The 12,776-nt window shown below is 44.8% G+C and overlaps 1 protein-coding gene across 2 annotated transcripts; it reads right to left on the minus strand.

The window, feature by feature from the left end:
• Positions 1–7,125: 7,125 nt before the first annotated feature.
• LOC133906193 (serine/arginine-rich SC35-like splicing factor SCL30) lies at positions 7,126–11,962 on the minus strand. 2 transcript variants are annotated; one of them, XM_062348007.1, is made up of 8 exons: positions 11,835–11,962; positions 10,864–11,017; positions 10,642–10,719; positions 9,507–9,671; positions 9,382–9,422; positions 8,310–8,364; positions 8,036–8,197; positions 7,126–7,530 (listed from the first exon to the last, which is right to left on the minus strand). In XM_062348007.1, exons 2-8 carry the CDS (start codon positions 11,007–11,009, stop codon positions 7,407–7,409), a joined length of 771 nt encoding a protein of 256 aa, XP_062203991.1. In that variant the 5' UTR covers positions 11,010–11,017; positions 11,835–11,962; the 3' UTR covers positions 7,126–7,406. The 2 variants fall into 2 exon arrangements, with proteins under 2 accessions (XP_062203991.1, XP_062203990.1); XM_062348006.1 differs by lacking the exon at positions 11,835–11,962 and adding an exon at positions 11,734–11,826.
• Between the last annotated feature and the right edge of the window lie 814 nt (positions 11,963–12,776).

Consider the following 12,776-nt stretch of genomic DNA (forward strand, 5'->3'; position numbering starts at 1 on the left):
TCAGTTGTGATGCTTTGGGCTAATAGAATGCTCCTGACTACTGCACTCTCTGCATGTATGGCTAATGTAACTAATGTTCATACTTGTGATGTGCTGGCTATAAACTATTCTATTCAGAAGCTAGATTTTATTTTTGTGTTGTGCATGCTTGAATTGACAAAATGACATGTGTTCTGAGTGATACAAGTTTAATATCATAATATGTATTTTTTGCACTATAAACCTGATTGAATAAAGAATCCTATTAGAAAGAAATTGGCAAAAAAAAATCTACTAGAATCACGCAAATGTTGTCAATATATCTGCCAATGATAGATATAACTGTCGTGGATATTGTGACTGTCGTGGTAAAAATAGCTGCCAGGCATGGTTTCAATAGCCGGAGAAAAACAGATAATCTAGAGCAGATATCTGCCAACAATATGAATATCTGCCGGGAAATGTCTTTCCCAACAGCACAATCTGGGGCAGGCAAGTATCACAGATAAATTTACCGGCAACTAAAGCGCCATAGAAGGCTGCTTTTCTATGGCAGTTGGATTGCTCTATATATTATGTCATGGTGTAGTGTAGTAATAAAACTAAGAAATGAGTCGGGGCATATAATCATAAAGTTCATCAAAAATTGCTCTTAAACTCAAGATATCTGACAACAAGGCCTTAACTTGATGATTAATAGAGGTGGTTGTACCTCCTACTCACTAGAGATCAAGCCTGTTACCTCATACCCATTAGGGATCAAACTCCAAGTCTGTTCCTTAGTAAGTTGAAATTTTCTTTCAGTGGTAGATGACGTGTCCGTCAATAACGATACGTCTATGATGACTTCGTCTATCTTCAAGCTTTGTACCTTTGATATTTAAGTAGATGTTGTGTGAGTATACATGTGTAGTTATATACATGTCTATAAGTTGTACTAGTGTTTTTTGAAAAAAAAAACTCAAAGATGATATGAAGGTAAGAATTGGGAGAGACATCGCTTGCTACTTGGACGCAAGAGAGGAGAGGAGAGGAGGCAGCAGACGCATTGGCTGTAGCGTGCATGCAGTGATGGGCCGAACCATACAGCTCGGGCCAGGCACCGACACCGCACGGCGCACGCACAGCTTTCCCAGCCGTCTATCGCTGGCGGGGCCTCGGACGAAGACGGCCGGGATCTTCTCCGGCAGCAGTTCGACATGATCACAATTCACAGCTTACTGGCTGAATGTACTGCTCTTCCCATCCACATCCGTGGATGCATGCAAATAAGAGATTGGATACTCTTTCAAGTCATGCAGAGAGAGAGGGAATTAAACGCAAGCAGACAGAAGCAGAGAGACGAGAGGTAGCTGCCCTAGCTATTTATGCTACGGATTGAAATTGAGATTCTGATAGGTATGGCTTTAGCTGTCAGTTTCATTTTAGATATAGTGTTTATAGATAAACATAAAGTAGTTTAAATATCTATTTTTAATTTAAACTATAAATAAAATAACTTACTCAAATACTTTTAAGATAAACTCAGCTCAAACTCCATAAATATTTAGAGCTAAAAATATGCAACTCTACGTCTCTACCCATTTTTGAGCTGAGCTCTGCCCCTGATATGATTTGACGTTGCCACGTTGTGGAGCTGCTGGCTAACGGCAGCTACGTATGTAGTATAAGCTCACGGCGCATACAATCCCAAGACATCTCCGGACAGACAAGAGAGAGAGAAAGAGGAGCAGCTGCAGCCGGGGGAGTACTGAGCACTGGGCGCCCAGAGAGAGAGAGAGGCGGCCGGGAGCATCCTACTGCAACGCGTGGCAGTCATCGATTAGGCTCGCTACACACCCGTTGGAGGGCTCAGGGGCCAGGACGACGCTGGCCGGAACGACGCTGCAGGTCGTGTGCTGGACCTGCAGCCTGCAGGAATGGCAGGGTTTTGAGAGAGAGAGAGAGAGCCAGAGAGAGAAGGAAAGGTGAAGAGAGTAGTCCGCGTTTCGCGGCACAATGTGGCAGCACGGGTGGCCAGTCACTCAGGCCCTCCTGCTGCTGCTGCATGCAATGCGATGGGGACCCTTCTGGCCTTCTCTCTCCATCCCTCTCCTTGCATTGTTCTCTCTCTCTAGATTGGTCTCTCGCTATAGCTAGTTGTATGCTAACTGCCCACGATAAACGTAAACACTGGCCTAATTCTTCTTCTTCTTCTTCTTCTTAAAAAAAAACTGGCCTAGTACACTTCGCTTTGGCCACCTCTGTCTGTCTCTTCTCTCATCCATCGTCTCCCCAGGGTACATGTCCGAACCTGACCGGCTGCATGTGGCTGGGTAGCTCAAAGCTTTCATGCACGGTGTCAGAGCGAGCGATCGGTCGATCAGGGACGAGTAACGTCGCGGTCCTGCGTGACAACGGTGGGGCCCGCACCCCGCAGCGGCGGGCCCGGCAGGACAGGAGAGCACCGGCATGCGTAGCGGAGCGGTTGTCCCTTCCACCTTTCCTTCCCTGCTATTTTTCGACTAACCACGCGTTGTTAGCTGAAATCTCATCGTCGCACCGGCTGACAGGTGGGCCCTAGAGCCAGTACACGCACCGGCCGACACCGGCCGAGCGGCGTACGTGCGATCGACAAAAATCCTGTTCCGCGGACGCGTGCTAGGCGTTCAAAGTCGCGTGTCCGATAGAGACGGCTCACGGAACTCATTAATATTTTGATATAAAATTTTTCTTGTTAATTTTTTTAAACTTTTTTTCTAGTTAACTTTTTTTCTTAGAAGTTTTGAGTTCAATTGTTTTCTAAAAATTTGAGCTAATTTTTTTCTCAAAAATTTGAGCTAATTTTTTTCTCAAAAATTTGACAGAAAAGTTTTTAAAAATAGAAAGACAGGAAGGGGAAAAAAATTCTAAAATGGGAAAGGAGGGGCCATAGGAAGGAGGCACGAGTTAACATCTCGGGTGAATTAGCAGCGTCCTGCGATTGACCGATAGATGTGTGTGAGTGTGTTGCATTGCCTGCAAATCAGGGTTTCTCTCTCGATCCTCGTAATACCCATCATCATATATATTATTTCGAGGTCCTTGTCAGCACGTCGACGCATGGACGAAGGCAGGAGAGGTCCACCAGGGCACAGATCTCCGCTCAAATTTTTATTTTTTCAGTAGACTTAGACATTTTTTTTATGGAGTTGAAAGATACAGTCACTGTTATCTAAGTATAATTTTTAGGTCTGGTTGGTAGAGCTCTTTTTTATTTAAATTCTCAAAGGAGAGTGATTTTTTGAAAGTGATTTTGTGGTTGAAAGTGATTCTCTGGAATAAATTATATGTAGAAAGTAATTCTGTACGGAAAGTGAATCGAAAGAAACTATTTTTTTTCAGTTTATAACTTCTAGTTCATTTCGAAAAATCATTCCCACAGATTCCACTTAAAAAAATAAAAATTAAAAACTATTATTTAGCATAACTCTTCCTAATTTTAACCGAAAAACTGCTTTAAAAACACTACCAAACAAACCTTTAAACTAGATTCATCGTAGAAAAAAAATCATGTTTCAAATTGGAGTAGAGATGGTCTGGTCCCGATCCATCCCTTTCTTTCCTTTTTCCGTGCCACTGGGCGGCCCTGCCCGACACGGCTGCACTTGTGTAACAAACGCGCGAGTACGTACGTACGTACGTACGTGTGGCGCATTGGCACTACGTACGTGTTGTATGTCACAACGTGCAATGGTGTTTTACTAGACGAGTTGCATTGTCCTGCGGCCAGAGCATGGATGCATGCACATGAAGAACGTGCCAAGTGAACTGCGTTTGTCGAGCTCATGCATGTTAGTTTCAACTGCAAGGAGATAAAAGAGCTGATGCATGGTTTGATCACTTCAAAGAGGGTGATTAACCACTTTGACAGGGTTAACTCTGAGCTAGGAGAAATTGAAATTATTAAGCACGGGATGGATCGAGGCTAGTGGCTGGCCGGTCCATCCCTCCAACTAAAACGAGACAAGAGATGGACGAGAGCGGACACAAGGGACCGGACCGGCCGGCCTGCAAGCAAGGGGAGAAGAAAAAGGCTTGGTCCCCAGCACCAGCATCAGCAATGGTGGTAAGACCATCTCCAACCATATTTTTTTCATTTCGTTCTCTTCCCGATTCCCTTTCCCGTTCTCATTCCCTTTATTTCCTCTCATCTCCAACAGCTTCCCCTCGAGGGGAATCGCGAAGGGAATGGAGAGAGAATCCCGTTCTGAAGGGAATGACCTGGAAATCCCGTCGTGACGGGAACCGTGAAGGGAAACCGTTGGAGCGCTGAAGGGAACGAAAATCCCGTTGTGAAGGGATTTTGGCCCCTGAAGAGAAACCGTTGGAGATGGTCTAATGGGGTTGGGAGAATACAATTTTGTATGTCCTTTATATGCATGGATTGTTTTGTTCGACAATTTCTCTTACATGATACTCATCTATCTGTTAATTTTTTAATATTATATATTTTTAACTTATATTTTTAATACGAATCTTAACGTAAATAAACTATACTAATAAAATTTTTGTTCATGGTGGTGACCCTGCAAGACATAGTGGCTCCCCTGTACGTTTCCACTCTGACATAGTATATGCCTCAACTACCTTCAGTGCACTGCACACCTCCCTCTTTATAGCGGTCTCACTTAAGGGTGGCAATTTCCCCGCGGGTTTTCAGACCAGACGGGGTGGGTTCAGAGTAGAATCCACATTGCAGAGCTATTAGGTCGGGACCTCGACCCGAGTCAGCTCCAAGTCTAAATCTAATATTGTACCCCGCGGGGGTCCGAAAACCTGAGTCTCTCACCTTTAACCGCATCTCCATCTCCAATATTCCATCAGACCCTCACAACTCACGTCACGGTTAAATCTAATCCACCGGTGCGCTCGCCCTCCTCGCCGCCCCTAGCCGGCCTCCTCCCTGCCACGTTCGATCGCTCTAGGCCGACCCTTCCTTTGCCGGTCTGCTCGCGCGTTGCACGAGGCGTGGAGGATGGAGGAAAAGGGCGGAGCCCTTGCTGGCGTCTTGTCGGGCCCTGCTGTCGACGTGCAGGTGAAGAACAGGGTGGAACCCGCGCAGTCACCATACGCGTGTGGTTAGAGGTTTGATCGCCATGCATAGAGGGAGAAGGAGACCTAAGGCCCTGCCGTGGCTACGTCGCCTGTTGAGATCGTGCAGAGGAGGCCATCGAGCTCCATGTATGTGTATCACCTCCACTTCTCCCTGTGGTTCAACCTCCGCCGTGGTGCCAACCATCGTGCTGTTGCGCTGGTGTTGAGCTACGTTATGTTGCTCCGGCCATGGAGCCGTCGAAGCAAGCTCTGGCTAACCACTGCATCCTCGCTGTCGAGATTTTGTGGGATGCTGATTTATTACTCTGGCTTGCCTCACCATGATGCCATCGAGACTTGGGGGCAGAGAGCTAGAGATCGGGAGCGAGAAGACATAGGAAAGAAGGCATAGGTTAGACGAGGCGTGTAGAAGACGCACGGCAGGCGGATCCCACACATGAGTAGGCGCAACGACGCCATGGGGATAGAGAGTAGGCAGGAGACGGGGCGGGTCAGTGCATGGGGAGCAGAGGTTTTGGGTTTCGGCGGGTCTCAAGTCCCCACCAGAACTGAGAGCACTAGTGATTTTAAACCCGATTTAAGTTTCAAGGGTGAGCCGGGTTTCAGGTTCAAATTTCGGGTCAGGTAGAACCGATCAAAACCCGATGGGGAGACCCGTTGCCATTCCTAGTTTTACTCCATGCATGTGTGTCCGCCCATGGGCCATGGCTGTGGCCTCCCAACGTTGCGTTGCACGTACACAACTCTCTCTGTCTCTCCTTGTTGCGCATGTATTCTCTCTCATATAGTCAGATACTAGTATCAAATCAAGTCAGAGTAGCACTGGCATGTGCCATGGCACTACGGCAGGGAGAGCCCCTGCAGGCCCGCATTGCGGCTGCACCCGTCCCCTGCTGCCCTGCAGAGGTGGTCTCGTCGCATGCAGGTGCAGAAGCATTGGCTGGCCCTCTGCACTCTGCAGCTGCCCTCTGCCCGGGCGGGTTGGACGCGTCCCATCCAGGAAAAGCACACACACATCCTCTCTTTAAACGCCGCACATGTTGCGCCTATCGGCCTGTCCTGCGCACCGGCCGTGCCGACCCAGCCCTCCCGATGCCACCGTCAAAAGTCGCCGCGTCCCGGTAGCCGGCCGGCCCAAAGTGAGGGGAGGGCTTCGCTGGCTTGTCCCACTTTTGCTGCCTAGTCGCGCTTGCAGCAGACTCTTTTCGCGGTATAGGCTTGGAAAGTTTCAAGAACATCTTTTGTACTACAGATGATTTTTTAGAAACACTAATAAAACATGTACGCACACATTCACACATGACTAAGGAAGACTGAAGATTTACCAAATTTTTTCCCTTTTGTGGATGTTTTTTTGAGGACTCAAATTTGGAACTCCAAATGTAAAGTACGATGGATTCGTAACGGTGAGATATGCTAGGTAGACTCTCAGATGTAGATTGTAGTGTGTTCTACAGCAAAACCAGAATCAGAATCAAAAGCAGTACATAGTTGAAACAACAAAACCACTAAGAATGTAGGGTTATCATATAGCGGCTATAGGATGGTATTCTCATTGCTCGCCTCGAGTTCACCGTGAAGGGGTGAAGGCCGTTCTTGTCATACTGTCACCAACTCACAGCCGAAAGATGACAACAGAAGTGGATACACTCGCCCACTTTACAAGTCGCAACGAAATCATCGTCAGACCAAAAAATAGAAAAAACCGCTGCCTCAAGCCGCTTTCTGTGCTCTCAAAGCCTTTCACCGACCACTACAAAGCATGACTAGTGATTCAGGGCAGGCAGGGAAACAATGGAAGCAATCCAACTATCCAAGCACCTGGCAGCAATGGCTCCACGAAAAAGTTGCAACATTCACAAGTCCAGTCCAGTCCAGTCCCGTCCCCCCCTCACTCGATTCAAATGCTCCCATCCAATACAGTGGAAAGAGAAACGTAGCTCGCTGGCCTCAGCTTGACCCATTAGCCAGTGGTTGATCCAATCGCATCCTTCTTCAAATCTAAACTAAGTCGATGGCAATGGGTCCCATGAACTCAAAAGATCATGCAACGATAATGCAAGTGCAGTCTGTCAGAAAACGGGCTGTGGCCAAATACATAAACAGTATGCTACAAATTTAAGGTTTAACAACAGGACTACAAGCCTCCACACCAAGCATACATAGGTGACAAGTCATGCCCGCTAACAAGCAGAGACACTAGCAGTACAGCGCTACTAAGCGCGACAGATACTAGCAATACAATACCCCAAAGGGTTAAATCAAGTTCGGTCCGGCAAATATGGCAGTAGGTAGACACAAACTAAGTGGAAGTGCTGGAGAGACGCAGCCATGAGCATAGCATGCATCGGTCAGTTGCTGCGGGCAGGAGACTCGTCAGCAGACCTTGAGCGGGATCCTGGAGGTGAACCTGAGTACTCCCTGGGAGACCTCCGGTGGTGAGGGGATCCATCCCTGTCAGGCCGGGGTGACATCCTGAACAGGAAAACCATTGTTAGACTTGGAGCTTCCACTATGTGATTAGAATAGTACTCCACAAGGCATTTTGTGAGATAGGTATATACACTCCAGAACCAGAAGTATTATCTACTCACTATTGAGTTAGTGTGCATCAAGCATTAAGCCCTGCTACCCCTTTCAGATAGTGATAGACCACAACTATTCGTTCCCTTGCTAGAACATCATCTGATTGAGCCTACAGCATGTGGTTGTGCTATAACGTGTAAAAATGAAATTAGTAGTATGTGGTAACAACTCTATTAGGAGAATGGAAGCAGAACTAATATTTTCTAACCCAACTGTATCAAATGAGTTTTAAAATAACATGTTACTGGTTTTGGTGACTAATTACCAAACTAGACTTAATGTGACTGACAATAAACCATGCAAGGTTAATAGGGATACATGTTAAGATAAAAATTAACTGGATTTCTATAAAGTGACGAAGGAAGAGTAGTAGCAATGAAGCACTAGAACTTACTTCTCATGACCATTATCATCTCTACTGGCAGGTGAATAGGATCTGTGCTTCTTATCTTCATCATGCTCTTTTGGCAGACGCCTAGGAGATGCACGATGTGCTTCCTTTCTCCTTGGGGAAGCGGAGTAGTCATCTCGCCGTCTTGGAGCAGGAGAGTATGACCTTTTTATTGAAAAAAGAAAGAAAGTTAAAATAAAAACTGTAAAGTTTCACAAATCAAAGCCGAAAAGCTTTTGGATAAGTCATATGTCAGCCAAATACTGAGTGAGCATACCTTGAACGAGGACGGCCCCGATAGCGAGGAGAGCGGGAATGGGAACGAGACCGTCCTGTATGAAAGATGAGATGCTATCAGTAATTTGATACTCCAACAAAAGGGATTTGCAAACAACTTGAATTTTCAAATTTTGTATTTCAAAAGGAATTTGCAAACAACTTGAATTTTGAAATGTGGTACTTCAACAAAAAGAATTTGCAAACTTGAATTTTCAAAGCAAAAATCCATCTCAACTGCAGACATCATCCTGAGATGTGTTTTGAAATTTAACCAGGCATTTGTCCATGATGCACAACTAAAAAAAATAAACTGGGCCTTTTCTAACATGTACTTAAGACATGAGAAGCTGCAATAGATCCAGAAATTATGGGCACGGTGCCGGTGCAAATATATTGGTTGTTTTACACTTATTTGTACTTTGTCAATTCATCGCCTGTATTACAGTAGATCCAGAAATTATGGGTACGGTATAAGTATATTGGTTGTCTTACACTTATTTGTACTTTGTCGATTCATCATCTGTGTTACAGTTACATTAGAAAGGTACTTGATATAATTGTACCAGAATTTTAATGGCAAAAACGGATAAAGGACTGAGTGCCATATTCATATGATGCGCACAAAAGAAAACAAAATCTATGAAAGCTGAGAGAAAGTTCATACTATCCCAACCAACCACGCCCTGCCTCGCGAGGAGACCTAATGCTTTAATGTTTGTCATAAAAGAGGGCAATAGGCATAGAAGAATGGAACTATAAAAAAGTATAACCAAAGCATCGTACTAAGTCTTCAACATTCTGTCCAATTAAAAAAATAATGTCTAAACTGCGACAGTCAACCTAACACCTTAAATGTACTATGTAAATCAGCAATTTCCAAAATTTTGGGGGGCAACTGCCCAGGCACCCACATCTTCCCCTATATATCCACAGGTAAGCAGCAGTGACAAAACAGATAGCACGCATATTTCCTAGTATAAACAAATAGAAACAAAGCATCCATAATTCCAGATGTAGTTTGAAAGGCATAGGAGCACGAACAATACAAACATAGCGATGTAAGCAATTACCATAATTAGAAGAGCGACGCCCTTCATGACCAGAGTACCCCCTGCACAGCAATCACACAAAGTCATTTCAAATGAGCATACAATAGAAACGAGACAATTTACAGATAATAATTGTAATACCATACCTGACTCTAGTTCTACTGCGCATTTCCTCTGGTCTTTTTCTTGACTCTGCAGCAAGAACAACAGTTATCTCCCGACCAGAAAATACCTGGCGGTTCATGTGATATTGGGCCTCAGAGGCATCATAAGGGTCAACAAACTCCACGAACGCAAACCCTCGAGGCTCCCTGCATATGTTTATTTCATTAGAAGACGAATGATAAGGAAATTCATTAACTCACAAATAATTAAGAGGGTATAAAGTGTTCACAGATGGTGTGTGCCTGTTGTGTTACCATCAAAGTTAAAAAATTCAGTGTAACCTCTATGATTCTCGATGAAGCACAGTCAACAACTTACTAAAATTTCGTCATTTCCATCAAAAGGGAAGCAAGTGTCGCAAAAAGCAGTTAGATGTCCAGGCTCTAGTGTCCAAATTTCTTGTATAACGACTACAAACGGTGATCCTCGTAAAGAGCATCTTCATAAATTCATTCGCTTCAAATTCCCCAGTGTTTGAAAAGTCACAAAAGTACTTGAAATCAACTTCACTCTGTTTTATCTTCTCATGTACCAGCCAGTACATATCTCTTATCTTCTCTTCATGAAATTAATTTTCTCAATGTATCAAATCTTGTCTTCATAGAAGAACTTCATTGCCAAGTAAATGAATTGTTAGTAATGTTAAAGGCATTCTTTGACAAATCAAGAGCTTCTATTTACTTCAAACCAACAGAATCCTGAGAATCATATGGAAAAAAGGGTAATTTACACAGGGCAAGAATGAATAGACCGGAGGGAGTAAGTACAGGCTTATACATTAAATTGATTGGAAATGATCGATGGTGTACATCATGAGACAAAAATAATAATAATAATAAAAGAGCATTTCAAAGAGCTTATATCACAACACACATTGCAAAAATCAACGTTACATGAAGCTGGAGGATGCTCAGGTGCTCAGATGATTGGGTGTCCACTTTGTTAAACACAGGTCGTTTTCTCGTCTAATTTATACCTTAGAAAAAAGTTGCTATGCTTATGTGGCCAAAAAGTAGACAAGTGTCCAGCTACCTCCACTTCCCATCATTACAGAACAACAAGACCAAACTTTTTCAGCAATTAAGACACAAGATTAGATGATTTAGTAACACTTACCCACTGTAATAGTCCTTTGGAATGTAAACATCCCGGACAGGACCAAACCTTTCAAAAGGAACTCGAAGATCCTCCGCTCTGCAAAAGTTTGAGAAGCAAACTGAAGTCAATTACTTGTGAAAATAAATATTCGCATCTTTCTTGAAAACAATATAGTCATAACGGAACCCAATTATTCTTGAAATAAGTCAGTACACGCTACACAGGACAGAGTTTCTGTACCTGACGCTTAATGGGATGTTGCGGACCAAAAGACTTCCAGAACCTTGCTCCTTCCGTCCTCCATATCCCCTCCTAGGTGGGGGGCTTCTTCCTCTGCCACCATATCCCCTCCTTGGTGGGCTACGATACGGGGGGCTGTACCTCATAGTTTTGTCTGTAATTACACAGAAATACAACAAACAATTAACAGCAAGAAGACAGGCAGGATCAATCAAGAAAAACTAGTTGACTTTTTGGCACGTGAGGTTTATTTGAAGTATTATATGTTACAAAGCATGTCACACTGCAGTGTCCGGACTACAAACATGAAAAATAGTTCACTACCAATCAAACTTTGTGTAACAGAACCACACGAGGCGTGTACCTCACCATTTGATGCACATTTCACCAGATAAGTGTAAGATAATTCCGTGGAAACTGGGTTCACATGTATGCTTACTGTTTCCTTTTGGTACAAATTGAACCAAAATAGACAAATGAAGGTGTGGTCTACTGGTCTTCTCAACTAATTTAGTCCCAATTCGTAATCATTAACACAGCTCGAACCAAGGGGGGAAAAAAGACAAGGACTACAGATCCATAGCATAATCTAGCAAATCCTCACGCACTGCCCAAGATAACACGAGCGGTCCGGGCAACCACTCGCACAACCCAGACGCTAATCAAAGCATCAATGCATCTACAAGGCTCGGCTAGGTCAGAATAACCCATCCCAACAGGACCACGGGATCTACGATTTCTAGAAGCGAGCCATCACGGCTCGGACCCGCACGAATAGTAAAGGGCTCCTCGCGGTGGAGACGGCGAACAGGCCGCCGAGCCCCGCGCCAATCTAAGAGGAACGGGCAAGCCTACCGATGCGCTGCTCACCTAGGGTTTGGGGTGGCAAATCGCCACACGAGCGCGCGGACGTAGCGAACCGTACCCGTAAGAGCGGAGAGAGAGAAAGGGAGGGAGGGAAGGGGAGTTACCGGGTGCGTCCGGTGATGGCCGGGGAGGCGACGGCACCGCAGGCCCGTCGCGGAGGCGGAGAGAGAGAGAGAGGCCTCTGGAATGGATGGAGCGCGACGCCGACGCGAGAGAGATACGATCGGGTGGGCTTATAGGCCCGATGGTATGGGCTTTGATCGGTTTGGAGAGGGCTAAATGGAGGCCCACTCCACTACTCTATGGGCCTCCAGGATTCAATTTTCATTTTAGAGTCGCCGACAGCGGGTAGTGGCGAATCCACTAGTAGCAAACTGCCGTCATCCATGTTCAATTATTCTTTACCTATCGGATAGTGACGGATCCAGGTCACAAATAGAGGTCATTGCTTTTCTTCTTCTTCCATGCTAAAAAATTGAAGTTAGGTTACCAGGTGTACCTGGGGTGAGCCCCCGTTAATCCACCCGTGCCATCCGGCGATGATTATTGTGCTTTCTTCCATATCTTTCACTCTCTCTTCATCTCAGTCTGGCCTAGGTGTTGAGATGAGATGACGGTGGTGGCGGACCGGCCAGAGGTGTCATGCTCGATAACTTCAACAATAGATGGTGGAAGTTCCCAAAACCGTAGGAAAGTTTACAAAACAAATTTTGGAAGAATTGTGGTTTCCTTCGAAGTCGTTGACTAGACCAGCAGTAGTGTTACTATGCTCGCTTGGTCGTTGCCGGGGTGATCAAAGAGATGGATTGTAGGAACAAGGTTGACGACTAGAGAGATTGAATATGCGTCTCAATAAATTTCTTGTGAAAATGATAGTCTTCTCCTATTTGGGTCATCTAACGTATCTAAAAACTCAAGCGGAAACAAAAATAGAGAGAAGTTTTAACAACAGAAAATCAAAGCAACACGACTTCACAGATGGTATATGAACCATATGTTCTATTTAAGATCAATTAATATGTCTTAGCACTCGAAAGATCATAACT

The sequence above is a fragment of the Phragmites australis genome, chromosome 23 (assembly GCF_958298935.1).
Source record: "Phragmites australis chromosome 23, lpPhrAust1.1, whole genome shotgun sequence".
In the NCBI taxonomy this organism is placed as follows: domain Eukaryota; kingdom Viridiplantae; phylum Streptophyta; class Magnoliopsida; order Poales; family Poaceae; genus Phragmites; species Phragmites australis.